Source organism: Talpa occidentalis, unplaced genomic scaffold, assembly GCF_014898055.3.
Source record: "Talpa occidentalis isolate TD23 unplaced genomic scaffold, MPIMG_talOcc4v2.1 talOcc4.9, whole genome shotgun sequence".
NCBI lineage: Eukaryota > Metazoa > Chordata > Mammalia > Eulipotyphla > Talpidae > Talpa > Talpa occidentalis.
The window spans coordinates 26257410-26281532 of record NW_023605305.1 but is presented as its reverse complement, the minus strand read 5'-3'; the positions used below and the strand labels follow the sequence as shown (position 1 = coordinate 26281532).

Sequence of the window (24123 nt, the reverse complement as noted above, 5' to 3'; positions counted from 1 at the left end):
GTATGTTCTCTTCATTCTTTTTTGTTTTTATTCTTCTGACTTGATGATCTCAAATGACCTGTCTTTGAGCTTGCAGATTATTTCTTCTGTTTGGTCAAGTGTAGTGCTGAACCCTTCTAATGAATTTTTTAATTTAGTTGTTATAGTCCTTAGCCACATATTTATTTGGCTCTTTTTTAATACAGTTTCTATCTCTGTTGATTTTCTCATTATGTTCATGCATAATTTTCCTGATTTTTTACAGACTAGCTTTGGATAGGGGAAGATCTTCAGTAGTCAACTGGGCTAGAGATTCTGGGGACCTTTTAAAACTCTTTAAGTGTTGGGCCTCCCCGGTGGCGCAGCGGTTGAGCGCTGGGTTGTGAAGCTGCCCGCGGCCTCTGCGGCGCCGGTTCGATCCCCGGCTGCTCCCCGGCCACCGGAGGAGGATCCCACATGGCGCGCAGACCTCTCCTGCCGCCCGCTGCTCCCCTCAGCAGTGTACTTCAGCCCTTCTGCCTGCTCTGCTCCCCGCTCTGGCTCTGGTGAATTCTCTCACCCTCCCGCGCTTCTGACTGTACCCAGTGCATGTATAAACAAAACAAACAAATATAATAAATAAATAAATAAAAACATGCCTCTATTAAAAAAAAAAAAAAAAAAAAACTCTTTAAGTGGATGTGACTTCTCTGAGTTAGTGCAGCTAATTTCCCCATTAGAGAAATGTGTTGGTTTTTTAGAGGCTCATAATCTCTTGCACCCTCTGGTGTCTGTCTGTCATACTGCAGGTTCTTTGGTGCTACACCACCAAGACACCTCCATTTGGCGGCATCCCAGGTTTTTTGGTGTCTCATCTGTACCACAAATGAGACCAAACCAGTCCCTCAGAAAGTCCTCTGAAAATCTAGAAAAACTGGACATGTGTTCCACTCATCCTTATCCCTCACCCTTACAGAAGAAAAACCTAAACTGATCTGTGTTTGGCTTGTGGGTTTCTGGAGTTTTCAAGAAGGCATTTTGGTCCACACATTGTTAAATCAATGTCTCTGTTGGGGAGTGAAGGCTGGGGCTTCCTATTTCACCATCTGACTTATATCACTGCTCATCTCTCTCTTATAATGTGGTATTCAATTTAATCTAAAACAGCATCAATTATTGGAAACATTCCAATTTTGGATGATAAAAGGGGGTGGGGGAAGGAAATGACCAATGGCAATTGTAAGATACCATCTGTAGTAAGATGCACCAATTTATTGATGGCAAAAACTCATCTCTAAATATTAGTTATGGTGAAAGGTGTGAGTTCTATAAAAAAAGAGACCCAACAAAGCAGTGACTTGGCACACAAAAAAGTCTTTCTTTCTCATCAACAGTTGTGAGGTGAGTGCCCAGGGGTAAAACTCAGTTCTTGTTATCTCTTTGTTCTGCCATCTACTAGGATAAGCTTCTTGGGACAAAGTTACAGAAAAAAAATATTCATAGTGTACCTACAATTCAAATTTAATTGTGTGTCTGCCATAAGTAAGGCTGTGGCAAGTCTACCCTGGACACTGTGTAGTCTACAACCATCAAAGCTGGGTTCCTGCAGGTTACAGCTGGTGAAGAGGGAAAAGAGACAGAGGTGAAGGCATAAGGTCTAGGCCCAGAAATGTCACATACCCTGCTGTGCTGTTCCCATTAGCAGGTCTGTGCTTACGTCAGATCACTGTACATGACTACAAAGGAGACTGGGAATTGTTGGTCAGTTAAGTGCCTCAGAAAATAGGTGAACAGATTTTGGAGGCTAACCAAGTCTTCAGCAAAAGACCCTCCAGGATTGATGTATATGTCCTTTATTCCTTCTTCCATATCTTTGTATATGCCTAATTTTTGGGAGGCTTTTCTTGATTTTATCTACCAAGTTTTCTCTCAAATAACTAATTTTACTTATCACACTTAATTCCCAAAAGCTATTTCTTATTTTCCAATTGCTCCTCTCCAGTAGCAACCTTTCTTGTTTAATGGAGGTAGTATCTTCCCAGATCTTCCCGAGGATCTAATTAGAATTTTTTATATTCTGTTCCATCGTAAGTTTCTATCGTCTGTAGTCACTTGTTCTATTTATCTTCTCTCTTTCATGCTTTTAGGTCTTCAAAATTCTGGTGTTTGTGGTTGCCTATTTATGAGTAACCAAGATGATTAATATGTGGTTTTCATCTGAATTGGTTTCCTGTGTTACTGTATGTTTCTCTGAAAGACAAACCTCTTGTACAGGAAGGCTGAGTGGGGTCTTCTGGCAGGTTTTACTGTAGGGTGAGTTGATGGGTCATTGTTGGGAAATGGGTTTGTAAATGTCAGAATGACAGAAGCTATATTCTGAAATGTCAACACCACACTAAATATATTCCTGGAAATTAATTTCTATAGAATGGACCTTTTGGGTTTGTGTGTGTGTGTGTTTTATGTTTGTTTTTGTTTTTGTCTGAAAGTGCCAGTCGTTCTCCTTTCTGGAGATAATTGGGGGTGACTAGTACAACTTCAGCATAGACAATCTACACTCTTTAGTTTTTAGGTCCACTTTTCATGTCTGTCCTTAGGACTTGCTAATTATAAACTCAGAAGCCTTTCTGGGGTTTTGCCAGGAAAACAGCTGCCTTACTTCCACTGCCCGTCTTCTCATTCCACTTACTATGGCTTACGCCACTCTGTTGAGTCATTTATGTATGTTACCTATTTCTAGAAATTTCTAGAAGTCTGCAGCCTTCATCCCTCTTCCCTGCCATTTCCTTTGCTGTTATATATTCATCTTCCTTTCAGTTATTTCAGTGGGATCTTAGAAAGAAGAGGAAACAAACACAAGACTGTTGTTTGGTTTCATATATTTTTGTTTCATATATTCACATATACTTTGTAAATCTCCAAGGATATTTATTTATCTTTGCAACTACTATATGGGGTGGGTGCATGCTGTTAAATGTGGTGAGATCTATGTTCTGCTGTGCTCCTTAATGTGTTTGTGGATGCAAACTGGCAGCCGGGGTTGCTTTTTATAAGAGGGCAAGACAATCTGTAATTTCCAATCCTGCAGAAGGATAAGGGCAGTGATAGAAAGAAAAAGGAGAAGCTTGTAACATGCCATGGTATGTCCCCTCCCCAAGGCTCCCAAGAGATTCTAAACTTATAAAATGCTTAGTGTGACAGAAATTTATTGGGACAGTTGAAGAAGCTACTTAGTTCTGTGACAGGGTTAGTGGAGACAAAAATAGAAGGTGTGTACAGCCCACGGGAACTTCAGGCAAGAGGAGACCATGAGTGCATCAATCCCAGGAATTTGCTGAAATTGTGTGGAAGGTCTGGACTTTCCCATTCTGTGGAAGTGACAAAGCAGTGAGTCAATCATATGGTGCTCACTGTGGGTCTGGGAGGGCCCACTGATACCTGGCTTACATATACATTACGTACTCGGCCTCCTTTACCCCCTGTAATTCATCTGCACACTAACCTCAGTTTTCTTCCTAGAGGGTGAATGTGATCATGCCATTCCCCTGCTTTAAAACTTTATTGTCCACCATCCAAAACACTTTATGCTGGCACTGAACACCCTTCAAGATCTGGCCCCCATCTGCACTACCGGCTTCACCTCGTCCTCACACAGGACATTCCAACTACATCTAACATTTCACTGTTCCCTAAAACATGAAGACTTCCTCTTTCATCTGAAATAACCAATCTACTTATTCTTCAACACCAAATTCAATCATCATCTGAACCTTCTCCTCCCCTTTAAGACAATCCCAATGGCCCCCCAATACTTTGTTCAGAGGGGGGTTTCTCTTTCTCTAGGTCCTTGTAGAAAGACTATGACTTACTGGCTTCTGGACCCCATAGTCGAGCACAGTTAAGGTCCTCCCCTTGACTCCTACAGAACTCTGGGTACAACTGTCATCCTTCATTTAACTGGGTTTATAAGCCAAACTCCTGCACTCAGACAACATAGGAGCCGCGTCACTGTCAGTATTGCTCGTAGCTAAGAGGGCCAGAGGGGGGAAGAAGGGAGGAAGGGAGATGGGGAAGAAAGGGAATGAAGGAGAAAATGCAGGAAGTTAAAAAAAGGAAGTCAGAGAATAAATAAATGGGAAAGTCATGAATCAACGTCTGGAGCAACATAGAAACCTTAGCCTATGAACTTAGTCCAAAAAAGGCAAATGAGATTGACCAGCAAGTCATGTCTAAAGATAAAAGCAGATACCTGGTGTACTGTGCCTGCATCTGATTGGCACCAAAGACTCCCAAAAAGTCACAGCAATTGTCACTAAGCCTGTATAGGTCTGGAAGGACAAAGAGGTCAAGCTCCCCAGATCAAGAGTGAACCAGTAGACCTAGCTTGGTAATGAGTATAATAAAGAGCTTTGCCTTAGAATCAGATATATCTGATTTGAATCCTAGTCTACCGTTGGCCAGGTCATTCAACCTCTCAGATTAATGGGATACTGCTACCTTATGTGATAGTTATGGGAAACACAGATAATGTATGTACAATAACTGGTATTCACTAGATATTTGATAGATGGCAACTTTTATTACTAGGGAATGTGCCAATTCATACATCTACAAGTTTGGATGGCTACATATTTAAAGTATGTTGTACTGAGATTTTCAAGGAGCAGGAAAATGTATATGCAATAAAAGTGCTTTGTAAACTGTAAACTAACCCACAAATGTAAGGGAATTGTTTGAAACATATTTTCTAGGTGGAAAAAATACAGGCTTTGGATTAGGCAGGCACTCTGTCAGCCTGCTTCTGTATGTATCAAGTGTGGATAATTCTTACTTCACAAGGTTATAAGAATTTAGTAAGATGAGGAGTGTAAAGCTCCTGGTACATCCCTTCCTGGGCAGGTGGCAGAGTCCCATGTGATAGGTCAAGTCATGAGTGATGCCAGTCACATTCTGCCAATTGGCTACAAATGAAGAGGACCCCTCACTCTGGAGAGCAGGATCCCAGATTAGCAAGAGGTGGAGATGGGTCTTAATTTATTGGAAAGTGTCTGGGTCAACACTAAAATTCCATGGAAAAAGCACCAAAATCTGCCATGTGGGGCCAGGCATGAATCCTGCCAAGCTGTCCCAGCCTTGGCAACAACTAAATTATTGCTACTGGGGGGCAGAGATTCTTAAGAGTAAGAGTCAAGGTTTCTCATCTTTTCCCACCCCTCAATCTCTACTCCCTGCCACTGTCATTTTTCCTTGACACAAAGGAAATGCTCAATCAATAAAGTTGAAAGGGTTCTCCGTGCTTGGCACTGCCTTCTCACAGAGCAAATGGCCACATTAAGGAGCCACGCTAGCTCCCACCTCCAGGGAATCAGCTGGCCCTAGACCAGCCCCCTAAGTAACGCCTCCTGCAGAAACCAACATGGTGAATGTAGTGAAAAGAGCATCAGTTCAAAGCGAGGGTGACTCAAATTTGAACTCTGGCCTCACTATATACCTGCTGTGTGACTTCACAGCAAGTGACTTCACCTTTCCTCACCTGTTTCATCTTATTCTCTTGAGGGTGGTTGTGATGACTAAATATGATCAATAATGTAAACGTGGCCTGTGGAAGCCATGGCACACTGCATGCTCAATTAATGGTACTCCTTTCCCTTTCTCTGCTTTCCTTTGCATTTCAGAGCGGCCATCCATTCTCTTTTTGGGATTTCAACTCCCTTCTAGAGTGGCTGCCACAGGACCATTTCCCCAGCTCCCCACTTCTTTCATGTCCCCAAATAAGTACACATGTCCTTTTCATTGAAGGGCTTTACTGCTAATCACTATGGGGAAACAGATGCAGGTTAATGGGGGTAATAAGTCACAAACATGGGGAGTGTGAAGGTCATTGACCTCAGACCTCTTCTCCAGGCCAAGAGGACCCCCTCCATTGGGAAGGCTGCTCCTCCTGGCCCAAAGATGTGGAAGCGAAGTTGGGCCACAGAAGGTAGGAGCTAGCAGGCCACTGCAGTGTGTCCTAAGCAGTTCATATATGATTTGGAGGCCCTTCAGACAGGGATGCCCATCTCCTGGGTGTTTGCTCAATGGCCAGGAGATGGCTGCCTTCATGATGTGAGCATGTACTAAGCCTTTCCTAGTTCTCTATCACCCTAAGGAGAGGGCACCAATGCCAGGTTCTCTTGACTTTTCAAGGTGAGAAATTGGCCTGGGAAAAAGCAAGGATTTCTGCTGAGGCCCATCTCAGGACTTCCCGGAGACCCTAGCTACTGGCAACAAGAAGCCAAAGTGGGATGAAGGGCTTGAGGTCAAAGGGGCAGCAGCAGATCCTAAAGATCTTTCTACACTAGGCTGGGGTCTCTTGCTCGCTCTCCCTCACTCTCTCAGCAGGTCTCTCCTTTAGCTGGGGTCCTTCCCAGCCTGGTCTCCCATGTGTGTTTTCTGGTGGCGGATGAGATTTGAGCTGCGAGAGAAGTGTTTCCCACACAGAGTGCACCGGTAGGGCTTCTCCCCTCTGTGGGTCCTCTGGTGTGCTCCAAAATTGGAGATATCGCTGAAAGTCCGCCCGCACTCGGCGCACTCGTAAGGCCGCTCGCCCGTGTGGGTGCGGTGGTGCACTCCAAAGCTGGAGCTGTTGCTGAAGCTCTTCCCACACTCACAGCAGATGTAGGGCGCCGGCTCCAGGTGGGTCCGGTGATGCACAGCCAGCGTGGCGCTCTGACTGAAGCTCTTGCCACAGATGTCGCAGCGGTATGGCCGCTTGCCCAGGTGATCCTGCTGGTGCGTGGTGAGATCTGAGCGCCGCCGAAAGCTCTCCTGACACTTGGGGCATTTGTAATGCTTTTCTTCTAGATGGATCCGCTCATGTCGGATGCGATTGGAGCTTCTGGAGAAACTTTTGCCACACTCAGAACATTTGTAAGGTTTCTCACCAGTGTGGATCCGCTGGTGTGTTCTCAGGTTGGAGGTGTTATTGAAGGTTTTGCCACACTGGGCACAGATAAAGGGCTTCTCGTAGGCCTCGGGCCTTGAATGAGCAGTGGGGTCCCCTGGATCCCCAGCTGGGACCGCGTCTTTCTGCCATGACTTCTGGAGACGGGGCCCTTGGGGCCCCTCTGACACGCCCTCTTGCTCGCGCTCTTTCTCCCCATCCGGAATCCAAAAACCCTCTGAGTCATCCACTCTCCACGGCTTACCCTGTTCCCCGTCCTCAGGCAGGTGCTGTTCTGGATTCTGCTCCTTCTCACTGCCCATCTCTGAACCCTACAGGTGAAGACAAACGGCCAACACCTTTATTCCTTGGGTCAGGCCAGACGGCAGAGAATCTTTTGTTCTGACTGGAGGGTATACACCTTCCCCATGGGTCTATCCAGCAGAAATAACCTCAAGTAACTGGAATATTCGGATAGAATACCTTTACTTACTAACTTTCAAGTGACATACTCCAACAGATATTTAAAGCTACCCCCAAACCAAAAAGGGATCAGCTTTGGGGCCTCCCTGGTGGCATAAGGGGTTAAGATACAACCTATGAAGCTGTCTGCAGCCTCTGCAGCATAAGTTCGATCCCCGGCCAGAGAGCAACTCACATGGCACAGCAGACCTCTCCTGACTCACCTGCTGCTCCCCTCAGCAATGTACTTTGGTCAATCTGCCTGTTCTGTTCCCTACTCTATCTCTGGTGACTCCTCTCACCCCACACCCCTGGACTGTACCCCAGTTCTTGCATGCATAAATAAATACATCTTAAAAAAAAAAGAAGGGCTCAGCTTTGTCCACCATCAACAGGTATTTGTGCAATTTGAATATTTTCTAAAAACCACTAAGCAATGAGTCTAGACTATAATTCATCTGTAAGAAAAGATTACATTTGAGAATGAGCTCAATTTTGCTTCCTAACTGTATATTAACTGAATCTCCTTTTATGTTTAATCATTCTTGAAAAAACTTTCTTAAAAGTATCTACCTATGTACCTGTTTTCAAAATGAATATATCAGAAACTAATTTTTGAAGTTCTCGTAGTTGTTTACAAGGTCCAGTTCTGAATCCGCTTAAATGTTCTGTCACCTCGCCCTTCCCCAGATTTCACCATACTGTAGGAATTACAGGGTTAACATCTGGGACCTGCAAGACTTACTGCTTGGTCTGAGCCATGTCTGTTCTGATTGGTCAGTACCCACTTCCATTCTCCAGCACCTCACAGAGTCACATATACTCAAAGTCTGCTACACACACACACACACACACACAAGTACTACTTATGCAAACATCAGTAAATGCTTGCGAAACTGCTCAGACTCCTTTGAGTCCTCAGTCATTGACAGGGATGAGGGGAAGAAAATCCTTGTGGTGGTATTTCCTTCGGACCCTGGAGAAGTAATGACATTTTAAAAGGCAGAGTAAAAAAATAAAATAAAATAAAAGGCAGAGTAAACTGGTGGAGATACTGAATGGAGCGCCATGAACAAAGGGATGAGCGAAGGAAGCACAGACTCTTCTAGGGCACCGATGACAGAAAATGAAGGGCTGATGATTCTTCAAGTCAACAAGTAGTTTCGGAAAATAGCACTAGAGTAATGGCAAGGGCGCTGACTACATTTAGGGTTGGATCCCAGTGGTGACACATACCATCTTCATAACTGCAAATTATTCAACCCCTCTGAGCCTCAACTCCCACATCACTAGTGATGCAAGACTCTGTGTTAAAAAGGACACTGTAGCCTCACCCTGCAAAGACAGCTGGTCCTGGAATAACCTTGCTGCAGTGTAATACTGAGGAGAAGAAAATGGCAAACTAGAACTAAAGAAGTGACTAGGTCGATAACAATACCTGCTTTCATCATATATTGTTTCGCTTTAAGTCACAGTTTCCACAGAACCAGTGGACAATAAGACAGGAGTTACTGTACAAGAATGAAAACAATCCATCCCTTAGGTGATCTTGAAAGAGAAAAATTGTACAAGCCTAGATATAATCTAAAATGTAAAATATGGATAGACCCTAAACTCTTGAAAATAGTGAGGGCTAATGAACTTTCTGGAAAGGGGCTGGTAGTAAATAAATATTTAGTAAATATTTGGGGCCCCAGGATCTCTATTGCAACTACTCAGCTCTGCCACTCTGTTGCAAAAAGCAGTCTAGACAACATATAAATAAGTGTGGCTGTGTTTCAATAAAACTTTATTTAAAATGAAAGGAGGCATGCTGTACCTGTCCCTGTTAGAGAGTGTTTCTTGAAGAATTCTAAGTAATGTGAAAAATAACAGGCTTGCCTGACTTTCAAATATGCAAATAAACATCAAAACAATTTTATTCCTTGGTGCTTTTTTGGTTTCCTGACAACCATACTTTTAAAAATTACAGCCCCCTCACACACTCCCAGTCCCAGGGCCCACATACTATACCTGTTATGAATTACCTACCTCCCCCTACTAAAACATAAATTCCATGAGGGCCAGGGTCTTTGTTTTGTTTTATTCACTCGTGAAACCCAATTCCTAGAGTAGTGGCAGTCATATAAAGTAGATCCTTAGCAAATACTTGTTCAATAAATGAAGGCCAGGCCTATCTCCAGAGCCCACTTCATACTTGCTTATGTCTCTTCTCACCTATGGTCTCCCTCCTCTATTCACCTACAGAATCTTGTACTTGCTTTTACAGTGATTAGCAGTTATCCGTTTACATGTCTGCTTCCACCAGCAGTTTGTAAGCAATTTGAGAGCAGGCACTTGAATAAGCTCTCTCCAGCCTGATGGAGATGTTTTTTGATTGTAGGAGTGAAGAACGTGATCTTAACTCACTTCCCCCCTTGCCTAGCCTACCCCACCAAGGGCTCCAGTATCTATGTGCATGCAGTAGGCTACTCAACTTCCACTCACTCCCAATCCTGCTAGTCTGAGAGCATATGATATACCATGATCTGACTCTACCCAGGGCTGAACACCAGGTCTGCTTTTCGCCAAAAGCTAAAAGATTTAGGACTGTGCTTACTACCCTCCAACAGCAGTAAAATAGGCCATGAATTCCTGTGGTGTAGTTAAATTGCAGGGGGACAGGGATTGAGACTTAATCACCTTTGTATCCAACCTTCAGTGCCTCACACAGCACCTGACCCATTATACAGGAAATAATAATAGTAACAGTTAATACTTTTAAAGCTCACACCAAGTGCTAGCCTGGAATGAGCACTATGTAAGAATCATCTCATTTCATTTTCACAACTTATTTTAGAAATGAAGAAACTGAGGCTCTGGGAAATTATAACTTGCTCAAGGGCACAGAGCAAATAAGTGGCAGAACTGGGACCTATGCCCATCATTCCAAAGCCAGTGCTTTTTAACAGGACACTGGTATTGGCAGGAGAGAAGGGGGGAGGGAGGTATGAAAGGAAGATGGAAGGAAACCTGGTGCCACCAAGTTCTGATGACACAGGCCTATCTCCCCGAAGAGGTCAGGGATGGGGAGCTTTGCAGAAAAGGTGGGATCTGAGGTGGGACTTACAGGATGGGTGAGCAAGATCAGGACTTGCACAGATGGAGACCCCAATATCTACTAAGAAAACAGCGGCAGGTAAAATACAGAGGCATTTCCATTTCACACTTCAGAGACTTGGTGGGAGAAAGGGGCACACTGGTCTGGTGTTCTCAGGAAGTCCAGAGGTACAAGGAGAAGCAAGGACGGAAGGCGCTGAGGGAGTGGAGAAGGGGCCAGATCTACAAAGTGAGAGTCGAGAAGATGGGGTAGTGATCACGGAGGCTGAAGGCCAAGACCTGAATTAAAGGGACGGGGCCAAACCGGAAACTGGGCTGAAGGGCCCAAGTTCCTCATCTTTAGGGCCAAGTCAAGCTCTGGGGAGAAGAGGGAGGAGTTCGGAAAAGCCAGGGACAAGGTGCTGGAGAACAGGGGGGTGTAAGGGGAGCTGGACAACAGGGCTGAGATAGAGGAAGGCCACAGAAGCCAGAGGGTCCAAGGAGAAGGTCAGGCCGGGGGAAAGGTGTCCGGAGACCCAGGCCTCAGAGGCTGTGCTGTGTGAGCGGGGCAGAGTCCTAGCGAAGCACCGCTCTGGAGGACAGGACCTGGCTTCAGAGTTGTCGGCGCGTCTGGGGTGGGAGGGGCAGCGGTCAGTGGCGCGGGGCTGGCGTCCTCAAAAGCCCACCCGAAGGGCTGGGGGTTCAGGACTGGGGTCAGGCCGGGCGCGCCGCCCAGGAGAGGGGGACAGGTGGCCGCGGAGAGACCGCGGGGCCCTCTTTGCTCCCCAATGAGTCCGGGGATCAAAGTCACAACCTCCAACTCCCCGGTGAGTGGGAAGGGGCCATGCTCTGTCGCCCGCGGAGCGGTGTCCGCCTCCCCCCATGACCCCGGGCCCAGGCCGGACCCACCTCGCTCCCGCCGCTTGGTCAGGGACAGCGCCGCCTCGGACGCCCGGGGGAGGAGCCGGAGCCGGAACCCAGGAAGGGTCCGCCCCTCCTTTCCAGGATTGGCCTCCGAGAATTGCTCTTCCTTTCCATTGGGTGAACTAGCTGCCACACCGTAAGAAACCCAGGCAAAACCGCCAATAAGCTTGGCCCTCGGGCGTGGCCTGCTGGGAGTTGGAGTCCTGAGGAAGATCGTCGCCTCCAAGAAACTTGCAAAGTTTAGAACCGAGCTGGGGGGCGGGGGGTAGGGGGGGCGGTGGCTTGCCTTCTTAGGTCGTTGGCTTTCCTTTTGTTTCCCCCGTTATAGGCCCACCGGGCAGTACCACCTACCTGGAAAGTTGTAGAATAAGCAGAGTAAACCTGCATCTTCTCCAGGGGAGCGTGACCCTAGTTGCTTCTTTCCTTGGAGCTGGTGACTCTTGACTGTCGGCCTCCCGCAGAGCCCAGAGTCCATAATTGAAAGTCAGAGGATTGTAGACTGGAAGGTGAGGTAACGCAATCCGCTTGTCAGAGAAGCTCAACCTTCCCTGCTCAAGGGAACACTTCCAGCTCTCCCAGCGCCCCTGCAGGCACTTCCCCAGTCCTGTGTAGCTGAACCTGACAGTTCTTCATCAACCCAGAGAGAAGACCGAGTTATGTCCAAGGCTAGGACTTTGTTTTGGTTTTGTTTTTGTTTTTTCAAATTTAACTTTAAAAACAAAATCTAATGTAGTGTGTAGCCTAAAATTTACAGGTTTCTCATATCTGCACAGTGTTTCCATGTGGAGTCGTTGTCTTCAGAGCTAGATAAACCAGACTTAGAAGGCAGATTGTACTATCTAGCTATTTTGGAGCGCCGTTTTCCCCTTCTAGAAAACTCCCGGCAGATTTGGTGAAAGGATTAAATGAGTTAACATATATAAAGCTATTGCCTTCACAAAAGTCACTTCTCTTTCCTGTTGGCAGATCCTCTTGGGTGCAGGCAGTGTGAATAATGTAAGTCAGTTTTAAGATTGGGGTATTCAGGAAAATGTGTTGGAAACAAAACTGAATGAAATAGAAACACCCCTCAAATAATATTAGTTTAGAAATTGATGTAAATAAAATGTTGAGAAGGTAGGAATAAAACGGTGGCAATATTTTTAAGTGTATTTAAAGCTTGCTTGGGTGGATCCCAGTTTATTTGGAAACCAATCCTATAATGTTTTTCTCCTACAAGTCCAAAGTGTTTCCTCACAACCTATCTTTCACAATGAAAATCACAACATACCAAGCAACAGATACCAAACTTTTATTTAAAAACTATACAAAAGCAAATGAAAAATTTCATTTAGGCACCATGACGATTAATTTTGTGTGCCCAGATATTTGATCAAACATTAACTATTCTGGGTGTTTCTTTTGGGTGAGAGTAACATTTAAATAGGTAGATTGAGTAAGGCAGATTGCCCTCCTTTATGTGGGTGAGTCCCTTCCAATCAGTTGAGGCCTGAACAGAACCAAAAGGTTGGCCTCCCCCAAATTAGAGAACTCTTCCTGACTGACAACCTCCAGTCTGTGGCATTGGCTTTTTCCTACCTTCAGACTCAAACTGAAATATCAGTTTTCCCTGGTTGTCAAGTCTGTCAGCCTTCAAGTTGGAGAACCCTCTTATAGGCGCCAATAGAGAAAACTTCTGACAGAAAGATCCAATTTCCATTGCATCGAACTGTGGACCCCTCTGCAAATGGATAGCCAACATCTCCACCAAGAAGCCAGGTCACATATGTGGTGTGACTTGGAAGACACTAGGTTTCTTTCTGCAATCCACACCCCAAAAGCACATTCATTATTTATCTTCACAGCTAGTCTACCAGCTTCCTATTTGAAATCAATACGCGCAACCTAAGAGGCTGTTTGCTACACAAATAGCCAAGTCTTCCATTACAATGTTTTGTGGGAGAAGAACTTCCACATTGGCAGTGAAAACTGCCATTTTACCTAGCTGGCCCTCTCTGAATCCCAGAAGGATGCTTCTGTCTCTTCAAGGCCAGATTTAAAGTTCATGAATTCCTAGCAGCATGATGGTGCTCCTGGGATTTGGGGGATTACAACTACCACATTTAAAGTCCCCGCATCTGATTAGCATCAAAAGATAAATTAGCTTTGAAGGCACAAACATTAGCTCTGGATGTCACCAAACTGTGCTGTAATCAGCATGGAGGAATTAGTCAGTTCCATGCTTTGTCCCTTTTCTTCCTCCCCCATATTTCTGAAGAAAGAGTGTGTGATCCCAATATGTTTACTTTTTAAAAACTGGCTTGGGGGCACAGAGGTCTGAACTGACAGAGGGAAAAGGAGAAAAGCAATTCTTGACAGGACAAATAAGAAATCAGGCTGGGCACCATGATTTCATGGCTAAAGCCTAAGTGCAGGATGAGGAGACAGAATGACTTTCTTCTAAATGTTCCCTCGAGTAGCAAACCCCTGTGTCTTGGGGTTCACCATCACCACCTAAACTAATCTGATGCTCACGTAGTTTTCAAGAATTCGCATTCCAGGGCACTGGGAACTTCAAGTCCCCAGGAGGACAATATTGTTTAGCATTAACTCTGGGAAAAATAAAAGCCACAAAATGGTGTGGATTTGAGGGATGGAGATAAGATGTCTAGAATCAGATATAGGACCTGGAGGCTGAAATCCAGAGTGCTGAGCTGGATGGGCAGGCAAATAAGTAGTGAGGATCACCCTAGAAAGAAGGAGCCTTGAGCCCCTGGAGGGCCGGGCCTAGGTCAGAGGACCAGGGCAGGAAGGCATCGGCCATCCTGGGGGTATGTAAGGAAGGGTCCACCTTCAGGGCCACATCTCCATTAGCGTGACCTTTTTCTTCTGGCTTGGGGACAACTGATTCCTCTGATTTCTGGAGTTCTGAGCAGATGATTAGAGGGGCTGTGTTTTTCCCACCATCATGAAGACAAGGTTCAAAGAAAGGGCGCAGGGGGCCAGAGAAATTGTGGATGAAAGTAAAGATGTGGGACTTGTCAGTCACGTTGTAGAAGGAGATGACTCCCGCTTCGTAGTCCAGGAAAATCCCCACGCACCGTGGGGGCTCTTTCAAGCGGAAGGAAGTCTGTGGGGAGGTGAGTGCTTCATACTCAATCCCCCGATTCTGCCGCACAAGCCAGTGTCCATTGGCGGGTGAGGCGGTGACCTTCCCCTTCCTGCTCACGGACTCACTACACACCCCCAGGATCCACTTGGTCTTGTCTCCCACATACACCTCCCAGTAATGACAGCCAGCCGTGAAGTGCTCGGAGCCCAGGACGCTGACCACATAATCAAATCGCTGGGGGTTGTCAGGCACAGGCTGCCTTCGGTCTCCAAGCTTCACGCATCTCCGGTCCTCAGACAGGATGAGTTTGGGATGTGCTGTGTCTGGATCCAGGGTCACCGCCACTGCAGGGAGTCACAGAGAGGTGAGGTCTGGGAAGGCTCTATCTTAAGGGAGCTCTAGAAGGAAAATATAATCTCTAGGTTTGCCATCACTCATTGGCCTGTTTGCTAGAACCAAAGAATGTCTAGCAGCTTCCTAAATTTCCTGAAAAAGGAAATGTCTGTGAAGCTTCCTTCATCCTCTGTGGTCAAAGGAATCTACTATATTATAATAAACACAGGGACTCATGTTAGACCCAGTCACCAGATAAGATATTTGAGTCCCAGCTCAGCCACACACTGGTCATGTGAACTTGGACTTGCTACTTAGCCTCAACCCTTAGTTTCTTTGGGCAGATTTTGTGAGCTACTGCATAAGATAGTGTCTCTTCACACAGTGAGTGTGTGATGCTCATTTTGTTAGCAAAAATTATTACTTATAGTGATTATTTTAAAATATTACTATAGAGAGAAGGGTTCTTCCTTAAATTATGAGGGTCCCAATAATCTCCCTTCTTCCCCAAGGCTGGGAACAGGATATTCTTGGAGAGTTAAATCTGAGAAATCCATACTTGGTCAAGGTGGTGGGAATAAGCCAGACTGTGTGTGAGAGAGGGTCTGTGAGTTCCCAGAAAGCCAGGCAAGGTGATCTGGTGTTGTCTCAAGTGGTCAACTCATCAGTTGAAGGAAGACATTATGAAAAGAAGAAGAATGAACAGCCTGGAAAATTAGTGAGGTACACAAAGCCATGAAAATAACAGATATCATTCAAATAACAGCAAAAAAAATGCATACTATTTAGGAGTAAGTCGAAAGATATACGTGAAAATCTTTCAGAATAAAACTACAAAAACTTCTGTTACCTACATTGTTGGGGCATCTGTCCAACACATTCCCTTCTTCCCTGAGACTCTCAATAACCAGCCCCAGGGAAATGTCTACAGAAAAAGAGTAGATAGGAGCACTGCCTATTTCTTCACTTGTGAGATTTCTTCACTTCTTCACTCCCTAACCCAAAAGCCTAGAAGAACCTACACAGGAAAAGATTAGTAAATCTGACTAGATAAAAGTAAAACACTTATGTGTTAAAAAAAAAAAAACTCTAAGGAAATTACAGTTCAAATGAAAAACTCAGAAATGCATTTTGTGAAAAATATAAGAGTTATATACTTTACACAGAAGGAATCCACACAAATCAAAAAGTAACCAGAATAGGACAGGAGCAGACAAATCACAAAGAAGAAATGCAAATAACTGGTAAACTTAAGAAAAATCTTAAAAAACCGGACAAGACGATCAAATCAAAAAGTTTATCAGTATTCTAAAAGAGGGAAGACTTTCTAAATGTGACACCCAAAAAATCATGAAGATTTTTAAAAATTTGATAAGCTAATAAGTAGATATGATTTAAAAGATCTTTACAGTCCACACTCCAAAGGAACAGAGCAATGGGCTCTGAAATACGGATGGATTTAACGGGGGCGACTTACCAAAGTGTAGCCGGGCCCTTCTCCAGCCTGAAAGACGTAAGAAGGGGTTGTTAAAGTGATGGAGAAGCTGAGAATTCCCGGCAGTAAGGGTCAAGCTCGGGGCAAGCGCATCTCACCTGAATTTGCTGCAGCTCTTTTCAGCTCTGTAAAGGAAGAAACAAGAGGGGTTAGCTCTCACTAGAAGTACAGAATCAAACAGGAGGTAAGTTTGTATGGAAGATGTAAGAATGTGAGGAACTTACTCAATTCACTCCGGAGTTTCTCTGAAGAATAAAAACAGTTAGACAGATCAGAACAAGGGCTTCCACATTCCCATACGCTGCAGTCCCATCCCAACCAGATCCCTACAGCAGATCATCACTACAATGCCCCGAGAGCTCCCACAGCAGTGTTTGCAAAGGCAATGCCTTCCAGGCATGGGTCATGGGTCTCAGAGACACGGCAGAGGGTCAGCAAATTCCTATGAGCCAAACCTGAGCTGCAGACTGAATAAATAATATATCTCACACAGATGGGTAATGCTAATATCAGTGTCTATAGATGTTGCAGGAGAATAAAAACAAGTTCACTTAAAACTCTCACTGAGTTCCTATGAGATTTTCTAATGTAGAGTTTCTCAATGTCAAATAAAATATGCCCCCTGTCTGAAGATCTTTTTGTTATAAAAAACTTTGATGTGAATTTACATGGGGGAGAAGCACAGCTTGTATTCCGCTTAGTGAGGATGCATTCACCTTGAATCCCGCCTAAGGGAACCGCATGCCAGGTATCACTTATAGGAGGGGTATCTCTTCTTGATAAAATATGTCCCATTTATAGACTCCATGACAGCTGTTTGTGCAGGGAATATTTGAGATAAGGGACTTTTGAGAGCCAAGGTATCCCAAATTCCCATAGCTTGAAGTACCCCCAGCCCCTCTCTTCTGCCTGGGGGAAGTGAAACTGAGCCACTCATCCTACAGCAAAGATGTCAGCAGCAGTGGGGCTGTGCCTTGGATAGGAGCCAAACTTACTGAGGGCTTTATGGAGCCTTCCTGAAAGGGAAAAAAAAATAGAGAAAGATGCATGAGTGAGCACAGAGTTTAAGTTATGCCCTTGAGGTCCCAGCCAGGCCTGTGTTCAGAGCTGGGCCGTGGGTAGGCACGAGGCACTAGAGTGATCAGGCTGAATAGGATATGACCCCTTCAGAATGGATGGTTTACTTATACCATCTCCACTACTAATAGCTTCCATTTATAATGTCCTATTCTTATAATGAGGTAAGCACTGAATCCTCTCAATAATATAATATTATATTATTAATATAATACTATATGACATGAATATAATTAGTATTTCTATTTTACAGAATGACTGCAGCTCGGAGGGACATGGCAACATCCCCAGGTCAGGCAGCTAGAAGTAGCCTGGAAGGCAGGATTCAAACCCTGGTCTGTCTGAGTCTGTGTAGAAGGGCTTCACCACCACACCTCCCCACCACACACACACCCCCTACTGTTCCATTGCTCTGGGCAGAGGAGTGCACCCACACTTTCACCAGCATGGATATGTCAAGGAGGAAGAGAGGAGACAGTGAAATAATTGTATGTGGAGCCCTTCCTGAGCCAGTGACTTGTCCTCCAAGCTGGACTTCTAAAGGGCAGAGCCCCTGCCTGCTGGCTGCAGGGGAGGGGCCCAATCCTCCATGTCTTAATCTTTACCCTCAGTGGCCCAGAGCAAATTCGGCAATAAGGAAAAGGCAGGCACTGTAGGAGGAAGGTTTTTTAAGTTGTCTCTTTTCATCCTGAAAACAATCAGGTAAGGGGATTTTTTGTCTCCATGTTACAGATAAGAAAACCAGAGCTCAGAACAGTAAAGTGACTAATCCAAGGTCATTAAGTGCAGACTAATGACCTGAGCAGGCTTTGTTAAGGCAGGAGCCTGCAGCCCCCCTCCTCACCTCCATTGTCTCACAGTGTCTCTTTCAATGCAAAGGTTGCGTGGATCCTTGAGTGCTCATATGTCCCATATGTCCATAGTAATATATATTTAAATAGTAGATAGACCTTTTTAGGTGACTGGTAGAAAGGGGGAGCTCCTCAAAACCCAGACCTTTAAATTTGGACCATGGACATCCCTTCACTTCACCCACTACCATCAACTATACAGTCCCTTGATACCGGAAAGTAAATCCCAGCAATATTAATGAGTTGTGTGTGTGTGTATAATAGACTGTCAGCATTTACGTCGTAAGCGAAAGAATATGGTATATGTTATTTGTTCCTTTACTCTAAACATACAATTACCTTTTTCTTTTGCATGGTCTGAGAGAAGATTTTCTACAGGAAGGAAAGGAAAAGAAAATAAGATTCTGTGCCATTACCTTGATTTTACCTGCCCCTGTCACTGTCCATCTCTAACCCCACTTCCACCTACTGATCCAGGCCATCACCTCTCATCTAGATGACAGAAATAGTGGTCCATGGGTCCCCCACATCCTGTCTTTCCTCTGGTTTCTCCTCCAGACTACAGCTCAAAGCACAGTTCTTACGGGGACATTGCCTCTCACTGCTTTACTGCTACACTGAGGAGTGGAATCCTTCACATGATCTGCAAGGTCACTGACCTACAAGGTCATTGATCTTGAAGGACATTGATTTACAAAGCCTCACATGACCTGAGTTCAACTTAAGTCTGTAGCCTCGTCCCCAGTAACCTGTCCCCTCACTTCTGTACCTTTTTAGCTTTTCAAAGAGCCCTGCTCTTCCCTGACTGTTTCTTTCTGCTGTGGATGGTTTTCCAATCCCTCTCCCCCCATGCCTGCCCACCATGCAGGTCAAACATCACTTCCTCTGGGGTCTCCTCCCCCTGCCTTGATCAGGGTTGGCTCCTCCTCGCCATAGTCTTCACCGCCCTCAGAACTCCCGTGTAGTGTTTGTACAGTTGTAGTTTACACCTATTGTGTATTACTTAATTCACATATACCTCCCTATCTAGACCGAAAGCTCCAGGCGGGCAAAGGCCGTGTCTGCTTTTACTCACCATTGTACCCCCAGCACTTAGTAGGTAATTATCAATTATTTGCGGAATGAATAAAAGTATCCCCATGTTAAACCTGTATGACTTCCACAGGATAAGAGCAAGCCGTGAGTTCACAGACAAAAAATCACCAAATATACCAGAGAGAAGGTTATCACAATTAAGAGCCTGTAAACTGGAAACAACAGTTTCCCATCACCACCATCAAGGACAGCAGATGTTGGGACTTTCAGGTGCAGAATTTAGGTGAGTGATGCTAGGGGGACAGAACTGAGCAAAACAGAGAAATATCCCACCCAGCCCCAGACACTTACCTACCTCCATCACCTGTTCATAGAGAAGTTTCTCTAGAAGAGAGACAGAGAGAAGTCAGCTTAGAGGACTTTTTTTTTTTTTTAGCTCAATTATATATTTTATTTCATTTTTCTTTTTTTCTTTATTTTTTCTTTTTATTTAAATATTATATTTTATATAATTCTTACATCTTTTTTCATCTTTGCACAATGTATGCATTTTCATTTTGGTGATGTTCCCCATACAATTGCACCCCCCCCTTATTTTGACTCTAATCCTTCCTTTCCCCCCCCTACCTACCCACCCCTACCCCGTAGTGTGTCTCTGGTTTATAGTTGCTTGTTGATTTTGATTTTTACTTTGTATTGATCAGTCTTTTTCCTGGTCTCTTATTTAGGTTTTCTAAATTCCTGCTATGAGTGAGACCATCCAGTATTTTCCTTTTTCTTTCTGACTTATTTCTCTGAGCATGATCCCTTCTAGCTCCATCCATATTGCTGCAAACTGCATGTGTTTATCTTTTTTGAATGCTGAGTAATATTCCATGGTGTATATGTACCACATCTTCTTGATCCAGTCATCTATTTTTGGGCATTTGGGTTGCAGAAACAGTAATTCCAAAGGGCACCTGCACCCCTATGTTTATAGCAGCACTATTTACAATATCTAAGCTATGGAAGCAACGCAACTCAGAGGACTTTTTCTAAGAGCAGAGTTGTCCAAAGATGGCCCATGCTGCCTGAGAAAGAGTTTGTTCCTGGTCACAGTGGTGTGTGACTCTTTGGGAGGATTACAGGGGCTTCAAACCTTCAGGTAGGGGGAGGACTATTGTATTACATGACTTTCAAGGTCCTTTCAAGCCTGAGATCCTGTGAAATTCAACCATATTATGAAGTTTTTGTCCAATGCATAGAATTGGATATTTTAATTAGAAGGCTGACATGATCAGATCTTCTAGTGTCTCAAAAGGTAAGAGCTCATAGCGCTTCCTAGGAGTGTTCTGCAGTTTCTTTGATCCCCGCTGCAATGTGAGACCCCAGAGCACGGCTCTCCAATTTTCTCCCAGCCAACTTGCAGGGTCTCTAACCTATAGATGGTGGTCTTGTTTGTGTCTAGACCAAGCCACAATCTCCCCACCCCCACCAGCCTGGGCCCCCTGACCACTTACTTACCTTTTGATCTTCTTTGCTTCCAGATGAGGTAAATGCCTGCCATGATGAGAAGCCACAGGACAGGCAGGATCACAGCAAGAGCCACTTCCGAGGAGGAGACCCTCCCTGCAGAGGGGGCTGAAATAGAAACCACTAATGACCACCCATGGGAGACACCCAGGCACAGGGTCCCACCTCTGCAGGCAGATGGCGCACCCATAACCCTGTTATGGGTGTCTCCATAACCTCCAGGGAGGCGCCTCCAGCCAAGATCGGTGAGGCTCTTGCTTCACCCAGTAACTGAAACCCTGGATGACCCAGGGATGACTTTAACTTGAGATGTTCATTTCTCAGGAGTGGCTTCAATGGTCTTGCCTGAGGACCATGGGTTAAACCACAACCTGGCCCTGGCCTATAATCCAATGGAAAAATTATCCAAGGACTTTGGAAAACTGGAGGCACATCCCCAGTAATAACCTACAGTCTTTTCATGAGCACCCACTTCCTCCCCTCAGAATTCTCACCATGCAATGGGATAGCAGTCAACCACCCCTTTTCTCTGAACTCTGTCAGCAGGGACAAAACAATTTCTATGAGGCCATAGCAGCAGGCCTAATGTCTAGGGAGGAGAGAAAGGAGACAAGAAAGAACTAGAAAAGAGCAAAAGAGGTGCTATGACAGGTAGTGTAGAGGCTTTGCTGGGTGGGATTCCACATTCTACCTGGTGGGACTGTGGACAAGAGACAGGGCCTCTCTGAGCCTGGTCTGCCACCTGCAAGATGGGAGTGACAATAATCCCTGTCCTGTTCCACTGGATTGTTGGGAGATTTAGCCATCAGGCATATAAAGTGTTTAGCACTTAGTGAGAGATAGGGGCAGTAGTAAGAGAAGTAAGGGGACAGAGAGAGAAAAGAAGGAAAGTATAAGCAGAGATCCATGACGCCTCTCCACCTGAGACCCCAGGCCAACATCTCTCTTGGCTCTAAAACCACCCTTCTCTGCCACCCAGCTCCATGTTTCAAGGGTCTTTAAAAGATTTGTATGCCTTTGGATTCATTCTTCTTCTAGAAACAGTCTAAGAAAATAATCAGAATCACTTCCCAAAATTGGGCCTCCCCTGGTGGCGCAGCGGTTGAGCGCTGGGCTGTGAAGCTGTCCGCGCCTCTGTAGCACCAGTTCGATCCCTGGCCACTGACAAGGGTCCCACATGGCGCGCAGACCTCTCCTGCCGCCCCCACTGCTCCCCTCAGCAGTGTATTTCATCAGTCTGTCTGTTCTGTTCCCCACTCTGGCTCTGGTGAATTCTCTCACCCTCCTGTGCTTCTGACTGTACCCAGTGCTTGTATAAATAAATAAATAAATAAATCTTTAAAAAAAAAAATCACTTCCCAAAATATGTGCAGATTTTCAATGCACATTATTCATAATATAAGAAAGAATTGAAAACCTTCTAGATGTTAAGAAATAGGGCTTTGGTTAGTTTTATTATGCTAGAACCACACAGTGAAACACTATGCAGCTCTGAAAAATGCTGTACAGAATTACTTAAGGGCACAGGCAAAAATTGCCTATGACAATGTAAGTGGGGATAAAACCCTAGGCACGAGAACATGTGCATGTAAAAACATACAACTCAGAGATACACACATAGAAATCTTGAAAGAAATACCTCAAAATGTTAGCAGCAGTTCTTTTCAATGGATAAGTTTATAGGACATTTTTCAGTTTCAAAATGTTGTGTGTATTTTTTAAAGCTTTCTACAAGTATGTGTTATTCAGAGAATTCAAACATAAAACTAGGGTAAGCATTTTCTCTGGAATCATCAGGTGCCTCAGGCCTGTTTTCTGCTCTAGATTTTACCTGAAATGACCATGGCTGTGGTCTTCTCTTGGCTGAAGACTGTGTTGCGGATAATGCAAGTGATGTTCCCCAGCATGCTATCCCTGACTTTGCTGGACACAGCTGTTCGGAAGAGGCCAGCTTCATCCAGGGAGTGGTCCTCAGACAGGGACGGAAGCACCCTCTCTTGAGGGTCTCTCCACTCGACCCAAGGCTTTGGGAACCATCCCACCGACCTGCACACCAGTTGGATCCACCCAGCATCGTAGCCCTTCACCTGGATGTAAGGGTCAGAGCCTAGAACTGAAGAGGAGAGATGTCCTGGCATCTCTAGCAAGCTGCCCCTCATGCCCCCACCAAACAGTGTTCCCCCTCCCACAGCCTCCCCTGGTGAGTTTCACAGCTGTTAACAGCACTTGAATGCTGCCTTCTCCCACCCTCCATTCTCCTCCCAATGGGGTGAGGGTGTCTGGCTTCACCCTAACACCTTTATAAATCCACCCGGAGCAGCAACTGTACTCCATGATTCAGATCTTGGAGGAACCTCATGCCCTTTAAAAAATGACTAACCTGCAACCTGCAGGATCACGGTGCCCTCTCGGCTTATGTTTCCCACCCGGACCTGACATCGGTAGAGCCCTCGGTCCTCCAGCTGGATGTCGCGGATCACCAGAGTGATGTTTCCCTCTCGCTTGTCTCTCAGCAGCGCCGTCCTCCCCTTATATTCTGCCATCAGACCTTCCTCCTGGTCTTCCCCATCCCGGAACATGTGAACAGCCTGCGAGCTCCCGGGTTGCGGGGACCGCAGCCACCTCACCTGGTTGGGCTCCAGCACCGGCCAGAGGGAGAGAGGGCAGAGCAGATTGGCAGTGCCCCCAAGCGGGACCAGGTAGAGCCTGCTGTCCCCTGTGAATGCGGACACAACAGGGAGGGACGAGAGCAAGAGCTTGTTGGTGGTCAGGAAGGAGGTGTCGAGGCGGGGAAGGACAGCACTTGAAAGGGCATTGGAAAGGACTAGGGCAAGAACAGAACCCAGAAGAAATAAGGCCCCTGCCCAAGCCTTCTTATTTTGGGGATGCCATCATCAGATGTCACAGGCAGAGAAAGAGATTGAGAAACTCTTACCTGACATGTGCACTGGCAGCGGGAGGAAGATGAGTGTGATGAGGCAGCCAGAGAGCCAGGAGCTGGAGGAACCTGCCATCTCCATCAGGGCTGAGGGGATAGATGTGGGGAGACAGTGGAGGGGGCTGGTCAGTGTGATTTGCCAAAGAGTGCAAACTAGGAGGTGGGTAGACACGGAGGCTGCATGTTGCCTGCTCCAGAATCAGGGATGGAAGCCCAGTTCTGCTCTTTGGGTAACATGGTGAGAAGTCCTTCCAGATTCTGTTTCTTCATCTTTAAAACAGGTATAATCACTGTGCCCTCTTGCAAGATTATTGTGAGGATCGAAGGAGGTGAGTACCCAACATGGAGGTTGGCGTCATGGTTCTAAATGCTATAAGGATGATGGTGGAGATGACGTGACTGAGGATGGGAAGGTGAAGAAGGCAGAGCCTAGGGTCCTCTGGAGTT

At 45.5% G+C, this 24123-nt stretch overlaps 2 protein-coding genes across 2 annotated transcripts; both read right to left on the bottom strand.

Annotated features, from left to right (window-relative positions):
- Positions 1-630: 630 nt before the first annotated feature.
- On the bottom strand, positions 631-11369 carry ZNF691 (zinc finger protein 691). The gene is made up of 2 exons (XM_037500040.2): positions 11330-11369; positions 631-7212 (listed from the first exon to the last, which is right to left on the bottom strand). The coding sequence occupies exon 2, from the start codon at positions 7201-7203 to the stop codon at positions 6349-6351; it is 855 nt and encodes a 284-aa protein (XP_037355937.1). The 5' UTR covers positions 7204-7212; positions 11330-11369; the 3' UTR covers positions 631-6348.
- A 2415-nt stretch (positions 11370-13784) lies between these two features.
- ERMAP (erythroblast membrane associated protein (Scianna blood group)) lies at positions 13785-23758 on the bottom strand. Its single transcript, XM_037499598.1, has 10 exons — positions 23674-23758; positions 23119-23454; positions 20730-20846; positions 19578-19610; positions 18531-18563; positions 17259-17279; positions 16488-16508; positions 16362-16388; positions 16246-16272; positions 13785-14779 (listed from the first exon to the last, which is right to left on the bottom strand). Exons 1-10 carry the CDS (start codon positions 23756-23758, stop codon positions 14073-14075), a joined length of 1407 nt encoding a protein of 468 aa, XP_037355495.1. The 3' UTR covers positions 13785-14072.
- Positions 23759-24123: the final 365 nt, after the last annotated feature.

Coding starts and splice junctions, on each gene's coding strand:
- ERMAP (XM_037499598.1), bottom strand. CDS start 23,758: ATGGAGATGGCAGGTTCCTCCAGCTCCTGGCTCTCTGGCTGCCTCATC. Junction 18,564..19,577: donor TGAACAGGTGATGGAGGTAG/GTAAGTGTCTGG, acceptor TCCTTCCTGTAG/AAAATCTTCTCTCAGACCAT. Junction 16,509..17,258: donor AAGGCTCCATAAAGCCCTCA/GTAAGTTTGGCT, acceptor TTTATTCTTCAG/AGAAACTCCGGAGTGAATTG.
- ZNF691 (XM_037500040.2), bottom strand. CDS start 7,203: ATGGGCAGTGAGAAGGAGCAGAATCCAGAACAGCACCTGCCTGAGGAC.